The sequence below is a fragment of the Varroa jacobsoni genome, unplaced genomic scaffold (genome assembly GCF_002532875.2).
Source record: "Varroa jacobsoni isolate VJ856 unplaced genomic scaffold, vjacob_1.0 scaffold_822, whole genome shotgun sequence".
NCBI classification, from domain to species: domain Eukaryota; kingdom Metazoa; phylum Arthropoda; class Arachnida; order Mesostigmata; family Varroidae; genus Varroa; species Varroa jacobsoni.
Window position 1 is genome coordinate 3,037 of NW_019213724.1, and position 20,498 is coordinate 23,534.

Sequence of the window (20,498 nt, forward strand, 5' to 3'; positions counted from 1 at the left end):
GTAGGTACACGTGAATTGAGCGCGCGAAAGGGAATGGGGGAGCATAACGAGCGACTGAGGGGGAGTGCGAGAACGCGAAACGTGGCCCCAACACCATCAGCGTGCCACGTTTCTGGCCGGCACCATAAACAAGTGCTTCCAGAAAACGTTGTGGCACCTCAAAGCCGTCAAACGTGAAAGCCAGCTCAACGGGTCTTACTGATTCATGCTTCTGTAAAATTGCTATTGAAAATATGGCGACTCGAGTTTTCTTACAATACGAGCAGAGTGACTCACCATGGAAATACAATTACCAGGTCTAATAGTTACGAAATGGGTTCATATGATTAGAAAACATCGAGGCATGCTCGTTGGTCTGAAAAGCTTTCGAAGCTTCAGGTGGTAACGGTTGGCCAACGTTTCTTCATTTTATCATGGCTGTATGTATTGATACTTTGCTGTTGTGCGCAAAGCTGACAACAACAGCTACTGAGTACTGATATTCGCTGTTTACTGAGATCATGAAAAGACAATAAATATTGTCATCTCCTAATATTCTATCTTATTTAAAGCGTGCTCAAAATATGGCATGCAATTGTCTATAACCTACTCGATGCACTCGATGATGTTTCTATGTAACACGAAAGAATGTCGCGAATCATAAGCGAACGCAGGCAGCATGCCCTGTGAACCTTGACGCGAATGCGCCATACCTATTTACCACATTAGCTTCCCTTAATTCGAACCCAACCAGTTAAAGTAAGCAGGCCACCATCTTCTGTTCACTTTAATTTGGCCTTTGTTCCCCAGGCCTTCAAAGGTCCTGTTCCCCCTGTTATCTCTGTCGATGGGCCTATTTGTTGAATGGTGTATCAACCAGTCTGTCCTGGCACTCGTCATGTATTGTATATACCATTTGGCTATGCGCTAAATAGCGACGGTAATTATATATAAAAAAATATATAATATATGATAACAGATGATAAATATTAATAATAGAAAGAAGCGCAATCCACGATGAAGATTGATCCTCTAGTTTATTTGGCATTCTTGTGAAATGATGGAGAGTGAAGTGAACACATAAGTATGCTGTAAAAGGACTGTCTTGGACTAAGAGCCATCCGGTCAGTGTATACCACTCCCGTAATCCCTCGGAAAACGGAAAACCATGTATAAAAATGAGTCTGTGTAGACGGAAGAATATAGAAACTGTGTTGGATCAACTGACAACCGAAGCGTTAACATTCTGAAAAATTTTGTTTGAAAAAAATGCTGAAAAAAACTACTAAACCCCTCTTGACGGATTTAATGGAAAGAGAGAAGGAGAAAAAATAAAATAAAAAAGTATATATACACGGCTAGGATGAATATTATAATTATATTATTATTATTATATAACAGTATATGTATACAATAAAGATATATTATTACGAAAATTATTTGTCATTAATCTTGTTCATTTTTTTTCTTTGTGCACTCATGTTTTGAGGAAATGCTGCCAGCTTCGATTTCACAAGGGGGAGGTAACTGTTTTTCACTATCAGTTAGGCTGACCTAATTTCGACTGTGATTAGCTTGACGAAATTGCACAACCAGCGCTTTCTGAATTGGCCCTTGAATAGAAAGTGGGCCATGTTTAAAATCGATAACATAAACATCTTGGTAAAGAGATACCATTCTAGATGATTTTTGGCGGAGCCAGTTGAACCGTGGATCTCCTAAATGAGGGAACCTGATTTTCCATAATTCGACCGCATCCTCAGGCTAGCGCCGTCTAGCACAATACGTTTACCTTTAGCTATCGAATAATCCCTGGATATGATATGTCATCTATTAAATTCAAAATTGCACTGGCGCCATAATAAGAAAAGCAAATACAGTGTCTTCCGAATAGTCAAGTCATTATTGGAAGTAGTGGAGCTTTGCAATGGATTTTCTTTAATGAAAAGCATTTATCTCAGCGACTGTAGCATACTTTCATGCGTATATTCTATATTTGAAGAAAGATAAGGCACTGCTCTCTATTGGTTGCATATGAAAATAGCGACTACGTTCACCGTTTGATTAAGTCTCGCAGTTAGCGCAGACCTAGTGAGTTATCTTCACGGGCTGCGTAAAACAGAAAAGAAAAAACAAGCTTCAGATATCTGTGTGAGTGAGTGAGTGACAGAAAAGGATACCAAGCTAAAAATACGATATATTTCAATGGCGTATTTGATTCTAGCTATTGGTACTTCCTCTTCGTGTTAGTTGTATTGTTTAGATTATTGCACAACACCGACGAGTTCTTATGATTACAGGCTTTTTATTCGTATCAATGATAGGGCACGGACGCTACTGTAGCACCTCTCAGGTGGCCCTACTTAGGCTCATACGTAAAATCAGCTCTTATTCTTCCCACCTAGCTGCAACATCGTTGCCTTCCGCATATTCAGTTGATCTTTATTAGACAAAAATGCTTTTGGCGTCAGCTCTTGTACATCGCAGTTTCCCTTAGCGAATAGGCTTGTGGTTGTGCCGATGATGGCAACCCGTGCTCTATCTCTCTTGGTTGTATTTAGTCTAGCCTTGTCGTGGGCACTTTGCTTGCGGGTATCTTGATGCGTTTAAGACAAACCACATATCATGTCACGAAAGCCTACTATAAATCATCCTACCGGCCATCGTGAACGGTTCATCCTAAATCCATCGTCGTCCTGCCTGTCTCGTCATGGTCAAGGTGGGTCAGTGAACATAGTTAAATAATGCCATTGTCAGTCGCGAATCCTAATACTTGTTACTCCTAGCACTCCGCAAATCGTAACCGACTGTAGCCTTACATCTATGACACATCGGGTAGACCTGATGGGATGGGCTCATTAAGTAGTTGCATCAATCTGATCCGGTCTCACTGCTTATTAGGTCGTTTTACAGGTTAGCTACAAGATTTCAAAATAAGAGCCTTACCTTTGCACTAGGACGGCAGCTACCGGTTTTTCAAGACGCACCGTAAAGGTTCTCAGCATCTGTCTGTGAAAGCATGCGCTTCCTTTTGTTTAGGTCCTCTTCGATGTCTTTTATCGTTTGCCCTAATAATGTTCGATGCAAGAGCGGTACTGGTATTTTTGTCTGATACTGGATTCGAAAAAGAATAACGTTTCGGCGCACTTGAGCTTCCTGAGGTCATTCCACTTTCCATTTTTCGCACTAGTTCGAGAAACGACCTTCCAGCAGATACTGCTCGTACAGAAGGCCCTAAACTTTTAATGGCCGTTATCGTAGCTTTCCCGGAAGTAGTCTTTTTAGAGAGAGGACGCGTTCTATGGCCTTTAATGTCACTATTATATGGTAGTTCCTCTGAGCCAACAAGTCGTTGAAAAGATGATGAGCTTGTGGTGCTTGAGCTCTCCTCACTGCGTGGTTGCTGTTGCAGATGCTTCGAGCTGTTACTAGCCCTTCGGATAGCCTTATCTTCAAAAAAGAAAATACTTCACATCAATACTTCGTAGCTGTATATAGTACTACATAGTGCACTGCTTTAGATATTGGCAATGGTTATACAGCACAAACCTTTTAAACTAAGCTGAATCATTTTGAAATAATACACAAGATTGCTTAGAAATGCTCAGTTTTTTGTTTAACTTTGTCAATTTTAAGCTCCTCAAGGTTCAGTTCTGAATTTGAAGGGTAAGATTTAAAATTTATTGATTGGGCAGCACTGGCTCACTGACACAAATAACTAAGCAAGCATCTTTAAATCGAAGGCCAGCTAAGAAACCTGTTTTTTGGGCTAGCTTACGTTTTCAGACATTCGAATTCGCTCAATTTCTAAATGGGAACAATAAGGATAGAACAGAAATCCAAACTGCCAAAAAACTGTATAATGTATAATGTATGAGCAGGCTGAAAACAACTTTAATATCACATATGTACATATGCGTGTCATACTAGCCAATACTGATGACTGCCCGTGAGTAATTGATCATGGCACTGCGGTTTTTAGAAAATAACTGCTACAAAAAGAGTGGTTGACACGGCTTGACACTTTCATCTCTCTTACCGTGGAATCGGTATTGACAGGTTTCATCCAAACTGAAGAACATAACAGGGTCTCGGATAATTTCTGGAGAAATTTTTTCGTTAGCGGAGAGTTTGCGTATCGCCCGAACAAAGCCCGGCGATGTGAAAGTAAACAAAGGGTTAGGCTCTTCGTTGTCCTAAGAAATAATTAACAAAATGTTATAAATTAACAGAACGGTAAATCGAAATGTTATCCTCATTTTATCACTATCGGAATATTACGTTTGCAGTCATAAACATTGTATTACGTATATACTCGTATCAAATTTTAAAGCTACTGATTTCAAGTTAAACCAGTTGTCAAGGTCGGAGTATACTGCGTACGATGCGCTATCTGTGTGTATGGAAAAGGTATTTGCTTTTTAACTAGGAGTTTATAACGGGGTCATCATTGCTTAACTACACGCTCAAAATTCGTCGAAAAGAAGCCTTAGAAAGGAACGACTATTGCCGGCGATTTTACCAACTAGTACCAAGTGTCATTCAACACTTTTATCGATTCTTTTTACTGAATAAAAAGCGGAAAAGTTTTCTGATAAAGGGACCTACGTTTACTATTTTACACGTGAGTACACGTGTAAAATAGTAAACGTGAGTTCCGCTCAGCGTGATCAAACTCATCAATAAAGTACGGACAACAAAAAACAAAGCAAGCTGACTACAATTGAGTACTATTATTCGATCCGAGAATTGGTTAGAACTTGGAATTATTCGATCATTTTTTAGGTTGCATAGATTCACGAAGAAAATAGATTATGATGTTATATGTAGTGGTCATAAAATTTCAAGAACCTCTTTGACAAGTGAGTAGGTAAAACTACGAGGAAAAATATCTCTATGGAACGATATGATGTACATATCATATCGTTCCCGTACAATTCCCCTATCATTTTTTAATTCTTTCTATGTATATCTACGTACCAATTTTTCCACAAAGTAAACATTTTAATCGATTGATTATTATGATTTACATACCTCCACAAAAATTGGACCACAACTTTACTGAAAGACTTGCTTCTCTTATGAAAGCTTGGATAAAATGACTATTATATAATTAAAAGCACTTTTCTATATCGCTTCGGTCTCTCGCTTTTGTCTTTTTTTTGAATCTGTCAAGTTTTACTTCCTAAGTCTTGCGATTTACCCAAAAAAGGAAAAAACATTTTCTTTCTGAATTTTTCTAAAAATTACTAACTTTTTTAAAAATGAGTTCTGAGCTTTTACGTCACATCCTACGTTGGAAGAATTCGTAAAGATGCATAATCACTTTGGCTTCGCTCATCCCCTGTTTCAGTCAATTGTGTTACATAATTCTTTTTTGATTAATTACAATCAAGTACCTCTCGATGCTGTGATGGTCCCATTCAGTGTGTGTAGACAGAACATTAATGTCACTGCGCTCTATTCCATATATGATTTAATAAAATTAATATAATGTTGTACGATATGCGTAATTTACATAATAAACGCGCCGCATTTACAATGAGTTCTTCAAACGAAATAGACGCTTGGCTATTTTCCATCGTCATTCTAGAGGTAGCTCTTATCTCGTCGATAACAGGCATGTCAGCTAGTTGTTCACTGAACTGCAAATGATCGATGTCGAGACCTGAAAAATAAGTGTGGCGCCACAGGTCTCGATATGACGCTGAACATAACCGCTCTGCAAATGGGATAAGTTCAATTACTTGTCAATCTGTTTTGTCAAACAAACTTGCATGAAAATTGACCATTAAATAGGAGCTCTTTCTACAAGATCGCAAGTCGATTTGCACGCTAAGAAAGAAAATTACAAGCATTATTATCACTTAATATCTATGCAAAAATTAAAACTAATTCAAATAAGAGATATTAAGCAATATCATTAATACATTTACAGGCTCTTTAAATATTGTCCAATGTGAACAAGTCCCTAAAAACACCTTATCAGGCACAGCATTAAGGACAATAAGGGCCTAACCGGGTGCGCCTTGACTGACCTGTTTGGGGTTCCTCTAACAAACCTATGAAACATCAACACACTCGAAGGTTTCTTAGGCTTACGCATGTTCCTGTGAACCATAGACCTAAAGTTCAAGTTATCGTTGTTAATCCCACTAATGAATTTATATTTAAATTAATAGATGGACGAACTAACGTTGAGGTCGGGTAACGAGACATTTTTTAACAAGCGAACGAAGTTTAGAGGTGACACCGGGACACGTTTCTCTTGGCCAGTCGTAATTTGCAATCGAAATTGCTTTTTTTTGCTCAGCATATGTGTTTCCTTTAAAAGGAATCCTGCCTGTCGCAAGCGAAAATGCCGTCACTCCAAAGGACCACCTGTTGAAATGACACTTTTCCTCATTCACATAATCTGTACATATGCATGAAGGAAGTTGAATCATTCAACAGGAATTGAATAAAACGTCCCATGTAATAGTTTCACACGAGCTTCATGGTGGTTACCGTTGAAGTAAACAATATTTCGAACTAAACATAAAAAAAAATTGTTTTCGCGTTTAAGTGTTTAGATTTTACAACCCTTGCAACCCGGACACCTAATGTGTGCAATAATATTCTTGAAAGACCTCCTGCATTGCACGAGCAGAAGAATGATGCTCTGCGAAGCTTCACACGGGCACTGGTCTACTAATAATAGAAAACCAATTCAAAAAAATAAACGACACGGAAAAGACTGCTCACCAATCTGCTGCTCTGCCGTAGGCTTTACGTTGAAGCATTTCCGGTGCCATGTAATTCAGACTGCCGACTCGGGATTTGTCAGAGAATTCGGCCACCGTACCTCTATCATAGCTACGAAATTTGTTTGACGAGAACCGACCTAAACAGACCCTGGATTTGCTAAAGTCGCACACTTTAACGAGGCCTCGGGAATTCACTTGCGCACACGACGGCTAAAAAGAAAAGCTCACTATTAAGCACCAGTAAACGTGCAAATCAAACATTAAAGACTCTTCGTTTCGGAAACTTAGGTGTTGCAATTTCTTCATCTGAAACATGAAGAAACCCAACAACGGGCTCGTACGTCAAATGATTGTTCAAATTAAACTGATAACGACATGTTATTTTGCAATATTCATTACGCATTTGAGCTAGAGTTCAATTACTTAACATCTCCTAACGAATGAAGCTATTTCTAGTGCCTTGTTTGTCCAATAGAGAATTTTAGGCTTAATTAAGCGCAGCCACAGCTATCGCATCGACGTGCATTGCCGTTTTAGTGTTCTGTTTTAAGACAATATATCAAGTAGGACACAGGAATTGCTTCTTTAGCCAAAAACTACGTACATCAAAAATGATAAACGGGGTATCTTACGCACGATTCTTGAGTGAAAGTCGAAAGAATGTCAAATCATTGCTAAGCGAAGAATGTATCATATTTACCTTAATACATCGATGTATGAACCCTTGGTAATGAATATGCTGTACTGCAACCGCAAGCTGCGCCAATATTATTTTCAGATTATTTGGCGACTCGATGCAACCCCGAGTCTTTACTAGACGAAACAGTGATATCCCAGCAAAAGGTTCACTAACAGAAACGTATGCCTCAAGCGCAGCGAATGAACAGTACTGAATGCAAACCCACGGCGAACTGACAATTTCGGCGAACATCTGCAGCAACCAAAAAGAAATACGCCCTTAATCATGGCTTATTGCTCCATTCAACCTACGAATTTTCCGTGCGGTGCCCCGCAATAAGGTTTAAACATAATTGAATGAAATGGGAGTTTTCAAATGATCAAGTTGACAGTTCAATTTCTCGATGTACGACTAAGAAAAACTGTCGAACTAGAAGGGTTTGGCATGGATACGCTATTCAAGACATTCTATAGATGGTTGTTAATACTACTTTAAATGAATGCAACGTGTCTTTCATCAATGCGAATCGCATCTTACACGGTCGCACGACGTACCGCATCCAAATGATATATTAGCTAATAGATGTAATGAACGTAATAATAATTGCGTCAGTGCACTAATCATCGCACCAAATTCCCCATAAAGCCTGCCATCGACAATGATAATTTTAGCTTATTTCCTCTGCTGCTAAAAGTCGAAAAATTGAGCAATAGAAATCTTGGCAAGTTAACAACATTATTTTTCTTCATCCTACTTAGCTACGTACTCCTAAACAGTCTTCATATTATCAAAGTTATTACGCGTGCTTATACCATCAAAGGTTTAGGCATCTTTTTAACTGCAACATACCGTTGCGTTGATGAGTGAATGATTGTATCGTACGGTAAACATGTTGACTATCTTAAAAGTAACCGGCACGTCCCCGTGCCCAGCGCCAAGCAATGCTGCGTACGATGCGCCAAAAACCCCTGCCTCTAAATGCGAAAAAAGATAGACGTCAGTATTGGGCTAGCTAAATATAGTATGAATAGCAATATTAAAGTGACCAAAAACAGGATGCAAATTCGAGCTCGATGCGTTGCAAACACAACGATTATTTACGGTAACCACAAGTTCAGCACACGGAATACGTGCCTGTTATTTCCACTGGCGTGAACATTCGCACGCTAGGCGCAGGTGTCGTGTCTGCTGAGGTTCGATCAAGCTCAATGACATTGGCTGTCCCGGTAAGAAATGATTGCATCACCTATATACGTGTTACAGAAGTGTATGTGTTATAGAAGTGTTAGGAAACTACTAAAGCATTGCAGGTAATATACCGGTACATGACCATGCAAAATATCCACAAGGAAAAATACGACAATGAAGTCATCGGAACTTTGCGTTTCTGGTCTTACATTTAAGGGTACATACGTTAGACATTCCATCAGACGGACGGGCGGCTGGCTCTCAGCACGAAACGAACCGTGCGTGCCCGGATTTGAATTTATCTTTTTTTTAATTTAATTTAATTTTATGTATTTATTATTTATTTATTTATTTATAATTTATATTATAATCCCATAAGATTACCCCGTTCGTAAGATTAATAGGCAAATATGTTACTTAATAGAGATTATCGTTTTTGTTATGGTATAACCATACAATCATTTCTTCTATAAAATAATGGTTGCTGCAACATTAAATTTGTTGCGGTGTTTTTCTGAGGTTCGGTGATCATCAAGCGTTGTATACCGTTAGATATTTTCTTGTTGTTATTGCAATTTTCTTATCACCTTATTATGTAATCACATAATTTTACATACAATGAATTTCGATGTCGACAAAATCACTTATAGGGTGAAAAAATTGAACTTACAACATGTAACTTCTAAACGACATCAAAAAACTACTGAAGCAAACCAGAAAATTTCGAATATAATGAAGATATGCCGTGTTTATCCAGAATTGTTTCAGGGGCGCTTTTTTACTCTGATGCAAGATGAGTAAGAAGTGTAAAAAATTCTGTTTCTACAAGCGGAAATATCCAAACTCAAGGTAAACTTGTGTGACCTGGATAACTATAACGATACCGTAGAACAAGAAAAGATCTCTTCATCAGCAAATGGAAAAGCAGAGAAACAATCGCCATTTGCGTTGTAAATGTATTAAATTCAAATACTGCCACCCATTCACGGTATCGCAGTGACTGATATGTTATATGAGAAATCAATAAATTCAAAAGTATCTGATCAGCAACTTAAAAGCATACCTCAATCCAATCTGTCGGAGTGACTCCTGAACATCTTTCGAGATGAGTTGTCAGCTGTTCAAGAGTGAGTATTATTGATCGAAGATTACTGGAGATTAGCTGCTTCCCAAATAGATATGGTTTACAGCAAAGCCACAGCCGAACAGAAGCGAAAAAAGTAAATTTTGTTTGTGCAGAAGGTAAACGTATATATTAAGCAAGCTTGCTTTATTTAGGTAATTTTTTACTTCGTATTCGAACAGGTTGCACATGACTATGCACTGACTGATAGTAGAAAAACACACAAAACGGTATGAGTACGCTAACACGGGACCTCTTATTGTTTAACAAGAACTTTTATCTTCGCATTTCAATATACTCAAGTGGGACGCAATGAACTGCAACGCCAGAAGCCACTGTAAAAATACCGTTATGACAAATTCTACAGAATTGGAGTAGTAAAGTTCACTCTGCACATACGTTCGAATAGTCAAGTCCGAAGCGTTCAATGAACTGGTCATAGAGGTAGGCGAGATTGTGAAGATACTCTCGAACGTGCAGATAGGTCAGGCATTTTCGGCGAAGCTTTCGCTCCAGAAGGTAGGCCGTCTGATAAAACTGCTGTAATCCAAAGCGTTCCCGGGGAATCAGGGCCGACTGTGGATCTGTCTCATCATTCCTGTCAGCCAGCTTCTGCATCAAACAACGCAACAGGGCTGAACAACATTTTGCAATGCTACAAAGAGATGGACAGATTTAACACGGAATTATGCCCTTTGGTGATAAAGTATACTGATCTTCAGAAATTTAGTTCAAAAAAGAACAGCTATTTCCTATATTCATCCGTCTTGCTTAGTTGGAAGATTATGCTAAAATAAAGACTTATCAATCCTTGAATATATCTTTCAATATCTAAATGTTTAAAACTTTTTTTCTACAAACTTTGGCTCGAGTGAGTCGATTACCGCCAAAAGTTTATGTTTACGAATGGCTTTTCTACGCTGACGCTCCTTTTCGGTAACAGCCTCGGTCAACGACACCGATGGATAATCCGCGTAATGTTCTGCAGATAGATACTCTGTTCGTATAGCCAGAAAGCAATACTTATTTTAGCATGCATGGCTATTCGACCAACTATTTAATAGAACTAGAGCTACTCGAATCTTTCACAGCAGTAATTGAACTTGGCTGAAATGACCTTGTACCGGAACTTGAATATACAGGTAGTGATATTGTTAAGGACATAGTTTGTTAGTTAGCCCTAATTTACACAGATTTCTTTTATCATAGGAAACAAGTTCAATATTACTTGCCCTCATCTTCATCTTGGGTTCGAATGGCCACAGCCATATCCAGGGGTCTCGAATCCCACAGCTTCGTTTCCCTTAGTCAATGAGCTCTGTTTTGCTTCGTGAACAATTCAGCTTTACTCTGATATGAACGATGCGCTTTTGATGGCTTGTAAATCTAGCCTATCCTATAGTCTCATCAACTTAAACTTGTGCCAGAGCCCAAGCTGTATGCAAGGCGATGGGTTTGCCATGCTGCATCATTATTTTGAACCAGCTGTCATGTTCGTACAAACTTATTAAAAGTATGCACAGTCATGTAAGGCCCTAGATTTTTTCTCTTACCTACGCGTGTCCGTGAGTTTTATAATGAGAATTTTTGTTGCAAGAATATTATTAATATAACTAATTCGGGCAAATGATAGTAAATTCGGACAAAACGCATGATATCATCAAGGACTGAGGCGAATACTAAACGCTACCTACCTTGACGTACGTAACTAGATGACGTACCGAATCTTAGTTCGATGTGAACCACCGTGAAACTATTATTTCAAGAAATCCTCAAGAAAAATTATAACCAGTACTTTCAATTATGTGTACCCGCTTAGGATGGCGTACTTTCCGGCAATAAGATAGAAATATAATAGCTATGTTATCTGCTTACAGATGCATGCCGAATCTTCTACGCTTACACGTAGTGCTTTCTAATCTTTTGAAATACTGTCCATACACGCTTTTCGACATAACTAGTCAAGCTTTATGTTGAATAGAGCTATTGTTATATGAAATCGCTTATAATAATTGCACTAAATATAAAATTATAAAAATATATCAGATAGATTTAACTATTCTAGCCTGGAAGCGATCGGACTTGTAAAAACGAAATTGAATATTTTCAGCTACGTCTACGTATAGTACTCATACATACGTACAGTATGGGTATAAGGACGGTAAACGATATAGATGCTCAATAACCTAGAAAGGCTGCAGCTTCACGAGGAAGATTATACCGAAGATAGCGCAGTGTACCTAAAATTTTTTTAATAGTTTATTTGAAAACTAATAGTATGTTAATATATAGCATAATAAAGCATTCGTGACACATACCGTTTTGTCTTTCTGTTCTGTAGTGCACAATAACTACAAGAGCGTGGCTTCAGCCTTATGGACAGACTACTGTCAAGATAGAGTTGAAACACACGAATATGACGACGACACATTCATTTGACGATTCTGCTCGCACAGTTAACTCTTAGTTGTTACCTACATTTGTAATTGCTTTTGAAAATACTTTGCCTCAATATTATCGCAAAACTGGACAAGATTGGAAAATTTTTTAACTAAAGGGGCGATTTGCCGAAACTCAGGAGCCGCCTCTGGACCCGGGTTAAGCAGGATGAACAGGTGTCCGAACACAAGACAATCGAGCTCTGTCGGTTGCACGCCAAAGAAATACATCTTATCGGACAGACGATCCGAAAGTGCTGTTAAGCATGATTCCACCTAAGCCAAACGAAGATATGAAAATGTGCAACCAAAGTAGTCAAAACAAACGGTTAGTTCAGTCGGATTTGGTATCATGTAATTATATGAAAATGTCTTTAGGGACATACGTCCCAGTCCTCTTGGCTGGTGTAAACAATAGTTACCTCTTCAATAACTTCGACTTCGTTCTTCTCTGACCAATCTTGAAGGAGTTTTTTAATAGCTCGCCGTTTCTTCCACGGAAGGACGCCGTTAAGAGGCCAAGGATAAACGCTTCCATAGCGATTGTACGTCACGTTGTATCCCGTGGCTGAGATCCAAGAAAAGTACAACTCTGCGCTGCACAAAACCGTTTGAACCTATTTTTCGTAAAAAAAAAAGAAATTTTCATGTTAGTGTTATTTTTATTGATCGTTGTTAGACTCAAGTGAACCCTGTTTGAAAATAAGCAATTAAACAAACAAGCCCGTCGTAGCGTCATGGTCTTTGAACGAACATAGATTTTGGATAATCTGAAAATACCAAAAAATGAATTCATGAAAGTAGGTATGCGAGTAGAACTTTGTATCCAAAGAACGCTAGCCAATGTATAATTATACATAAAAGTATTCTACGCAGTCAGCGACCGTCTTTAGAGTAGATTGAGTTTATGTACTCAATTACCAACCAAGCTGAAGTAGGCCTTGAGATCAGCATTTTCCTCTTGTGAAAGGTCATTAGTTTTAGTAATGCCTTTAGACGCGACAAAAACGACGATGGACTCAAGTTCAGCGATAACAAATGAGCCGCATTGAAGTACAGGTGTTGTCCCCGTTGGCGAAATGAATTCCGCGTTAACGCGTTGTATGACGTCGTGTCTTAAACCGCACACACGCAGGAAGCACTGAAGCAGACATTACCAAATCCAAAATGAGACATCTACCGGCTTACAAACATCATGACGAAACTTTTTCTCACTCAAAGAAAACTGAACTTGATAAAGCTTTAATTGTACTTTTTTATTCTGGTTTCATTTCTGAGCTCGTAATTTGAGCCAGATATATAACAATGAAGACAAATGAAAAAAAATGTAACATCCAGCTGTTTGAATCTATAACGGCCCCATGTCAAGCTAGAAATATTTTGTCTATTTAACCAATTCATTATTATTTTTTTTTTACTAACTTAACGCCTTTATTTAAACGCATTTTCGTTTATCCTTATTACACACCTGAACAGCGAGTGATTGTGCCCGTTCATTGGATTGTGCCTGGCTTTTCTCAATTGGCTGGTAAATCTTCGCGTTATCAGCCCAGGGCTCTCTTGATCCGACCTCGATCGCCCAAGCCTCTTGAACTAGTGTTGAACGCATTTCTCTTGAGTTTCACTGAGACAACTAACTTATTTTTTCAAACTGTAGTGAGAGATCTGCTGACTGTGCTGTTTTAGCAAAACCGTTTCCAGTACGACCAGACACCATTTAACGCTTAATGTCGAATCTGAGTTGTTTCTTCCATGAAAAGAGTAGCATCAAAAACGGCTCTGTCCCCTTCCAGAGATTTTAGTGACGGGGGCGCGAATCCAACATTGAGGTCTCGCCGCTGCTCGACTTTCTATTTACGATCACAGAATTCAAACAATACGAGAATGTGGCATACGTCAACAGCGAATTGGGTCTTGTGTGGGACACGGTTAGAGGAGAAAGGGCTGGCAAGCAAAGAGCGCTTTTCAAAGTACTCCGTTACGTTACGGTTCTGAGCCGGCCTGTTTTCTATATTGGTTAAACAAACGATATGAAGGTGCTCGGCTCGGAGCAGATGCAATTCTAGCACTGAACGCAATCTGTTGCAGAGGTTGAAACTGTCGTTATTTCAAACTAGAGTTAATAGAAGTGTCAATATTTGTAGTTTCGTAACGAGGGTTAATTGGGATTGTAGCAAAATCAAACAGTCGCTTTTGATGGCGCAGAGGTTTCTTTGTCGAAATTTCCTAGAAAAACAAATGTAGCATTTTCGACCAACTTTAGAGAAATTTCTACCGTGTATAGCTTTGAGGTTTTGTAATAACGTCGAAAATACAGTTCTAATAAGAACCGACATCTTACGTCTATTTTCCCTCTCGTTGTTCATAGAATGGCTCCCTTTAGGTAACTAAGAACGTAAAACAATGGACACTATATCTTAGGAGCGCGTTTTTTTGTTTCAGGGATGAAACAAAAGCTAATTTGTTACATTTTATTTATTTGCCTTTGCTCGCAGCAGCAGTCAGACAGTCATATATACAGCTTAACGGTAAGTATAGTAACATTAGAGCATTATAAGTGACGCGCTATTAGCACGGGCTATGGGGACTGCACGAAGCTAGTGGAATCTTCGACGTTTAAGCGATTCTCCAAACGTCTTGAAAGTGGCATCAAAGGCAGCAAGCAGGTGGCATTGTATAGTTGACACGTTCACCTCATATAAAGCACCTACACCTGTTATCAGCCTAGTGGGAACCTTGATGCTCAACGGAATCTAGAGTTGGGCCCACACATGGCAAAGCAAACCAGCTGCTGGTTCAGCCGGCTTGTTTCGCTAAGCCTCATCGCCCAACTCGACGAAGTTCCCAGCGAATTTTGTGAATCTTAACTCTCGGTTTCTAAGATTGGTGTCAACAGGGCTCTATCGCTGGAAATTCGATGGCGACCTAAATCCTCGAGGGGCAGTGACGAGTTATCCAGGAGCTACACCGTGTTATTTTAACGCCCCTAGTTATTCTCATTGTGTAAACATATCCCTGAAATCGCCCCTTCTGTATAGCTTCAAGGATTTGTCAGCACCAGAAAGTCCAGCCGGAGTGGGTTTTGTCAAACTTATCTAGGGTTTCTTCAGCAGGTCTATGAAACAGCATGGTAATGATGTGCCGGGTGTGCAATTGGCAATGCACTTAGAGATGCACGTCAGCCAGCGAAGTCATGCAGGACTGGTCGTACACACTGTGATTACTAGTCATTATACGTAATCCTGGTGTTTTTTTTTAAGAAATCTAATGCGCTACCAACAATCTCTACCTCGTAAGACAAATTAGGCGTAGGTTTTCGAGCAACGAAAATAGTTTATTGAAACTTGAACGCTTTCATCGCTGGGTATGTACAGAGGTGTAGTACAACACAAACCCTAATAAGTTCAGTCATTTGCAGGAGCGCCTGCAATCGGAAATGTTTGCCTATGGGAACTCCACGAGTAATCAATCAGTACGTTTTGCAGTGCGTAAAAGAAAGCAGCTATGAAAGCTGTGAAGGTTAAATGGAGAGACGTTTCCAAAAGATGCTCAATGAAGTAAGTTGGTATTAATTTGACAGTTTGTTCTTTTTATATCGCTCTTAGACTTTACTCTATAAATACCTTTCTACGTATTGTTTATATATAATATTTTGAAGAACAGCACTGCTATAGTAACAAAATACCTGATACCTATCTTGTACATAACATTGCACAATATATCTCTGTAGTCTTCGTGGCCAACACGTTGACTATTAATGTCCATAATGGATGAACCAACAGCAAATGTTACAATATTTTACTTTTTATTAACAGCAACAGAATTAATTAACCACTTTTCTAATAACAGTCTTAAGCAGTAAATCTATAGCTTGTTCTGATACAGAAAGCTCTGCAACGATATTATTAATCAGTCATTGCTCTATTCCTTTCTTTCATTCATTCCCTTACTGCAAAGCAAAAAAACAACGGTCGGAGGAATAGTTTTGCAGATGTAAATACATGGACATAATATTACTTTCTTTGACTGAGACGCGAAGCAGCGACTCCTTGTCTTTATCCACCAAAAGCCTAATTCGTCCATCGACATAAATACATAGATATAACACCATTGCCATTAGTTTTTATGCACTTAGTGGTGCCTTTAAGCAATTTTTTTAGCTGAGTACATGGTAGCAGTAATAACATCTGTATCTACGTAGATCGCATACAGCTAGTGCTATGTCACTTGGCGTTAGGTATATAAATTGAAGCTTTCTATACTTATTTAAATAAGATAATGTTTTCTTTGGGCATCGTGTGCATTTGCTTGTTAAGATATCTGCTTAATAATAAAAGCTAACGACAGGGTCATCTTCTATATAATAATGCAACAAAACTCCGTTGCTTATTAGCGATTACGTTACGTTGACTGTGTGTGACGCAGACGACCTGTAGTAAAGGTGCGACCGTTTTAAATAAGCTTGACGAAGCCATGGACATGTGATGTTTCGCGCTTCTAAGAAACCGGTAAATGTATTCCTTTCGAACCGTTTAGACCTTTCTATGTTGGATGTTTTTAACGCCACGTTTGTTGTGGGCCTACCGTTTGCGAAAAACTGGCGAACGTAATGTTTACAAGGACATACCGAAAACTGTATATTCATCTCCCTACAATTTTCTATTGTGCTATTCCACGCTAAACGGAAATGTATGATCGATAGCATGTATCTGCTTCTCCTTCTGTGTCTCTCAGACTCAGATAGTTATAACATCGGACAATACGAAAATGGAGTTCAGTCATTCGTTTCATTTAATCGGTATAATTACCGCCATTGATCTGGACGTAGGTTTAGACCGCAAAAATCTGGGCTTCGGCTAGAATTGAAACCGTACCCACCCATTGGTTTGGCCACTCCATTCACTACAGTACAGCGTGATCGCACTAAATGAAGATAATGATCCCTGCTTGTTTAGATGCCACATTAGAGACCTCTAAAGGTCGACGTCACATATATCGAAAAGGTTGTGCACAAGCTATGCTTTAATTTAGCTACTAACGTCTCGTTAGGACGTCTTATTTTCAGTACTAATAAAAACTGCTCATTAAACGGGCTAGAAATTGCCAATATATAGCCTGTCTTATAGAAAAATCTAGTGAAAAATAATCATAGGCAAATCACTATACTCTCTTCGAGTTCATTTGCAGTCATTGATTTAGGCTGATTTGTTTTTAAACGGAATGATCATTATTGCAGGCAAAGAGATATAAATTTACTTCCTTTTAAAAACAAGATTTCGGTAGTTGGAAAAGACTAATTAGGTACTTCTAGTTAACGAATCTCTCAAGCAAATGCTGATTCCGGATTCTCGATCAACGGCATTATCTTCTATATTTTTCTCGTCCTTGCGGATCGCGCATGTCTGCGTACAATTTGCAGTGTTTATAAAACACTATAAATCCATTTTCAATCTGCACTTGTCAAGTGAAGGGTATATATACTAAGAATATCTATCTGAAAATATTATTCACTTTAAGAATTAATGCTGGTTAAGAAAAGATAGCAGTAAAAATAAATTGCCCTGCAAGCGATCTGAGTGGCATTAGTTTTGAGAAGCCTACTACATAAAATCTATCAGATAGTGTCCCACTACTTTGTAACTTGACATTTGTTTGTTCCCTTCTATACTGTATCAATTAATATTTCATAAAATACGTTGAGTTATAATTTTCTTTACAAGGAAATTTTGATTGCGTTAAATAAAGACGGCCACTGTTTACGAAAAGGCTAGACTTGTCCACCACACAGGTTGAACCGACCCTGCGAATTACGTCCCTTTCCCTCTTCGCACGAACCAACGCTCAAGAAGAGGTGATTCAAACATCATCTGGCGCTCGCCGATCGTTCCCCGTGGACGTTTTCGAAGAGCGACGTATGCTCTCGCGGAAGGAGGACACGGTCCTGGAAAAACGAGCAAACACTCCATCGTCCAAGGCCTTATTTAGGGTTTCTGGCAGAAAGAGGCAAAACACACACGCTACTAGACTCATGGTACCATAAAGCCCTGGCAGTAATTGCGTGTGCAGCCTCGGCAACCAATATCTCCCGAAAGGATCGATCGTTGAGGCCAGTCGATACATCAAATCACAGAAGCCAATACCGACATTACGCAACGGTGTAGGATAGAGTTCGGCACTGTACACTGGATAGATTTGGGTGAACGCCGCAGAACTAGCACGGATCATGATGACAGCAGTTAGATCGATGATCCAAGGTACGCCGAGATTCTCGCCAAAGCCCATCAGGTAGAAACCGAGAGCGCCGAGCAAACTTGTTGTGAAGATAATCGCTTTTCGGCGAATATATCGTACACCCAACGACACAAGCAAGATGGCGACCAACTCGGCACCGATCGGCAGACAAAACGAGACGTGCGGTCCAAGCCCGATCTCGAGTTCGGTCGACGTGAACGTTGATGCATAGAACAGTATGCCGGACGTAAAGCACAGATACCATATGAGTAGCGTATTACGTGTTGTATTTGCACCATTGCTATCACGAAACAGATCGAGCGCGTTCTTGGACTTGCCCTGCTTTAGATGGACATATTTAGTCCTAATCTTAGGCAAGAGTTCGTCGACGCGTTCGGCCGGAACTTTGTTCCAGTCGCAGATGTTACGGAGAACCGCGTCCGCTTCATCGGGACATCGCTGCGAATGTAGCCATCGAGGCGATTCATAAACGAAGAAGAGAAATGGTAGAATGGCGACTGCTGGTCCGCTGATAAGGCCCTGGAGGTACCGCCAACTGTCGCCGAAGAAAGCGGTTAACGCTACAAACATCATTCCCAAATGGAACCCGAATCCATTTAGTAGCGAAAAGAGATACCTGAAAGTAAACAAGTGTACAGTCAGAATGAGGTGCTAATAAAGTAAATTGAAGCTAGCCTCGCGGCAACGTGACTCTCAAGAAAATGTTTGCTGCCAGGATATTTATATCAGTTAACTGAGCAATAAAAATGAGCTCGACTAAGCTTTTCTGATAAAGTTGAAAGACAATATTCTAATTTTTTCTTACCGGTAGTGAGGATCGATGCTTTCCAGATAGATGACAATAGAAGCCTGAATGCCGATTTTTGATACTGACGAAAAAAACCGGCCGACATTGAATACAATGAAATTGCTTGTTACTGTTGCCATCACACCGGAAACTGCACAAATCAGCATTCCTGCGAAGACCGCAGGACGACGTCCGTAGTGATCAGAGAAGTGGCTGAACACTACGTTACCGATAATTAGGCCGGCCATGGAGAGTGACTGCGGGAACGGCTTGAGGTAGTCATTGTCGCAAACGAGGTCCCACTCCTCGAGTATTGTTGAATGGTGTACAGAGTGACTAAATTCCCAGCTGTGACATGCGATTACCTTCTCGTGTGCTGTAAGCGTCTCGTGATCAAAGAAGTGTCGGGTGCAATAACCCGACCCGGTCTGAGGAGCAAGCCAATGTACTAAGACTATGAGAAGCTTTATCATACACAATCTATGATTCTAAGCCGGACTAGAAAAAGGGGTCGGACGTATTTCTGCCCCAGTTTTTTTTCTATTTTGCATGATTTCTTGAGATGTACCTAATAGCAATGTATCATCATAGCGAAATATCAACTATGTATGTCATAGTTTCATAATATTCACTACTCTGCTTACGTCTAAGTTTCATGCGTTATCTTGGGCGTGTACCTTTAAAGAATCGTTATGGGTAAATTCGCGCCATTGCTCCTCTGTCATATTTCTTCGGATGGCTTCCTCCGTTCGTCTGCAGTGAAATTCAACATTGGGGGGCATCATAAAGGCCATGGCTAATTGGCCATATGCATTAAACAGCGAGTTGATGAAGATCACCGCTAACATAATATAATGCCACGAACCTACGTGTCCAATTAGGTCGGTGATATCAGCCTGTTCCCTTAGCTGCGCCGCTGTAACACTTGTCTCCGCGGGCTGTTTTAAGAGATCACAAAAAGATTTATTTGTTAAATATTATTTTTTATCTTGATATATTCATTTTTTGATCAACGAGCTAATGTTGATCCTATGTAATAAATTCGAGCAAAAAAAAACTTTGTCAGAAAGGGAGCCACTTAATTGTGGTGACCGCCTGCACGTTGGTAAACATGAAGAGGTAACATGCAATGCGTGATTGGATTTTACATTACCTGCTCGATGTTATGCTCTCAAACCGGTTAAAGAGGTGCCGAAGTATCTACCAAATGGGATGTCAACTTGGGTAGCGACGCGTAAAGAAAAACAAAAAAAAAAAAAGAAGGAGCAGGTCTAAATCCACGAGATTAGTAGAAAGTACTGTTGAC

General features: G+C 39.6%; 3 protein-coding genes across 3 annotated transcripts; all 3 read right to left on the minus strand.

The window, feature by feature from the left end:
* Positions 1 to 996: 996 nt before the first annotated feature.
* Positions 997 to 11,846, minus strand: LOC111264127 (uncharacterized). Its single transcript, XM_022839736.2, has 10 exons — positions 10,115 to 11,846; positions 9,656 to 9,754; positions 8,539 to 8,650; positions 8,254 to 8,378; positions 7,426 to 7,656; positions 6,724 to 6,935; positions 6,176 to 6,360; positions 5,520 to 5,701; positions 4,019 to 4,175; positions 997 to 3,429 (listed from the first exon to the last, which is right to left on the minus strand). Exons 1-10 carry the CDS (start codon positions 10,331 to 10,333, stop codon positions 2,978 to 2,980), a joined length of 1,974 nt encoding a protein of 657 aa, XP_022695471.1. The 5' UTR covers positions 10,334 to 11,846; the 3' UTR covers positions 997 to 2,977.
* Positions 11,847 to 11,952: 106 nt separating this feature from the next.
* Positions 11,953 to 14,025, minus strand: LOC111264128 (metaxin-2). The gene is made up of 4 exons (XM_022839737.2): positions 13,622 to 14,025; positions 13,079 to 13,294; positions 12,576 to 12,770; positions 11,953 to 12,429 (listed from the first exon to the last, which is right to left on the minus strand). Exons 1-4 carry the CDS (start codon positions 13,760 to 13,762, stop codon positions 12,190 to 12,192), a joined length of 792 nt encoding a protein of 263 aa, XP_022695472.1. The 5' UTR covers positions 13,763 to 14,025; the 3' UTR covers positions 11,953 to 12,189.
* Positions 14,026 to 15,466: 1,441 nt separating this feature from the next.
* LOC111264131 (organic cation transporter protein) lies at positions 15,467 to 20,085 on the minus strand. Its single transcript, XM_022839739.2, has 3 exons — positions 19,870 to 20,085; positions 19,211 to 19,620; positions 15,467 to 19,021 (listed from the first exon to the last, which is right to left on the minus strand). The coding sequence occupies exons 1-3, from the start codon at positions 20,038 to 20,040 to the stop codon at positions 18,010 to 18,012; spliced, it is 1,593 nt and encodes a 530-aa protein (XP_022695474.1). The 5' UTR covers positions 20,041 to 20,085; the 3' UTR covers positions 15,467 to 18,009.
* Positions 20,086 to 20,498: the final 413 nt, after the last annotated feature.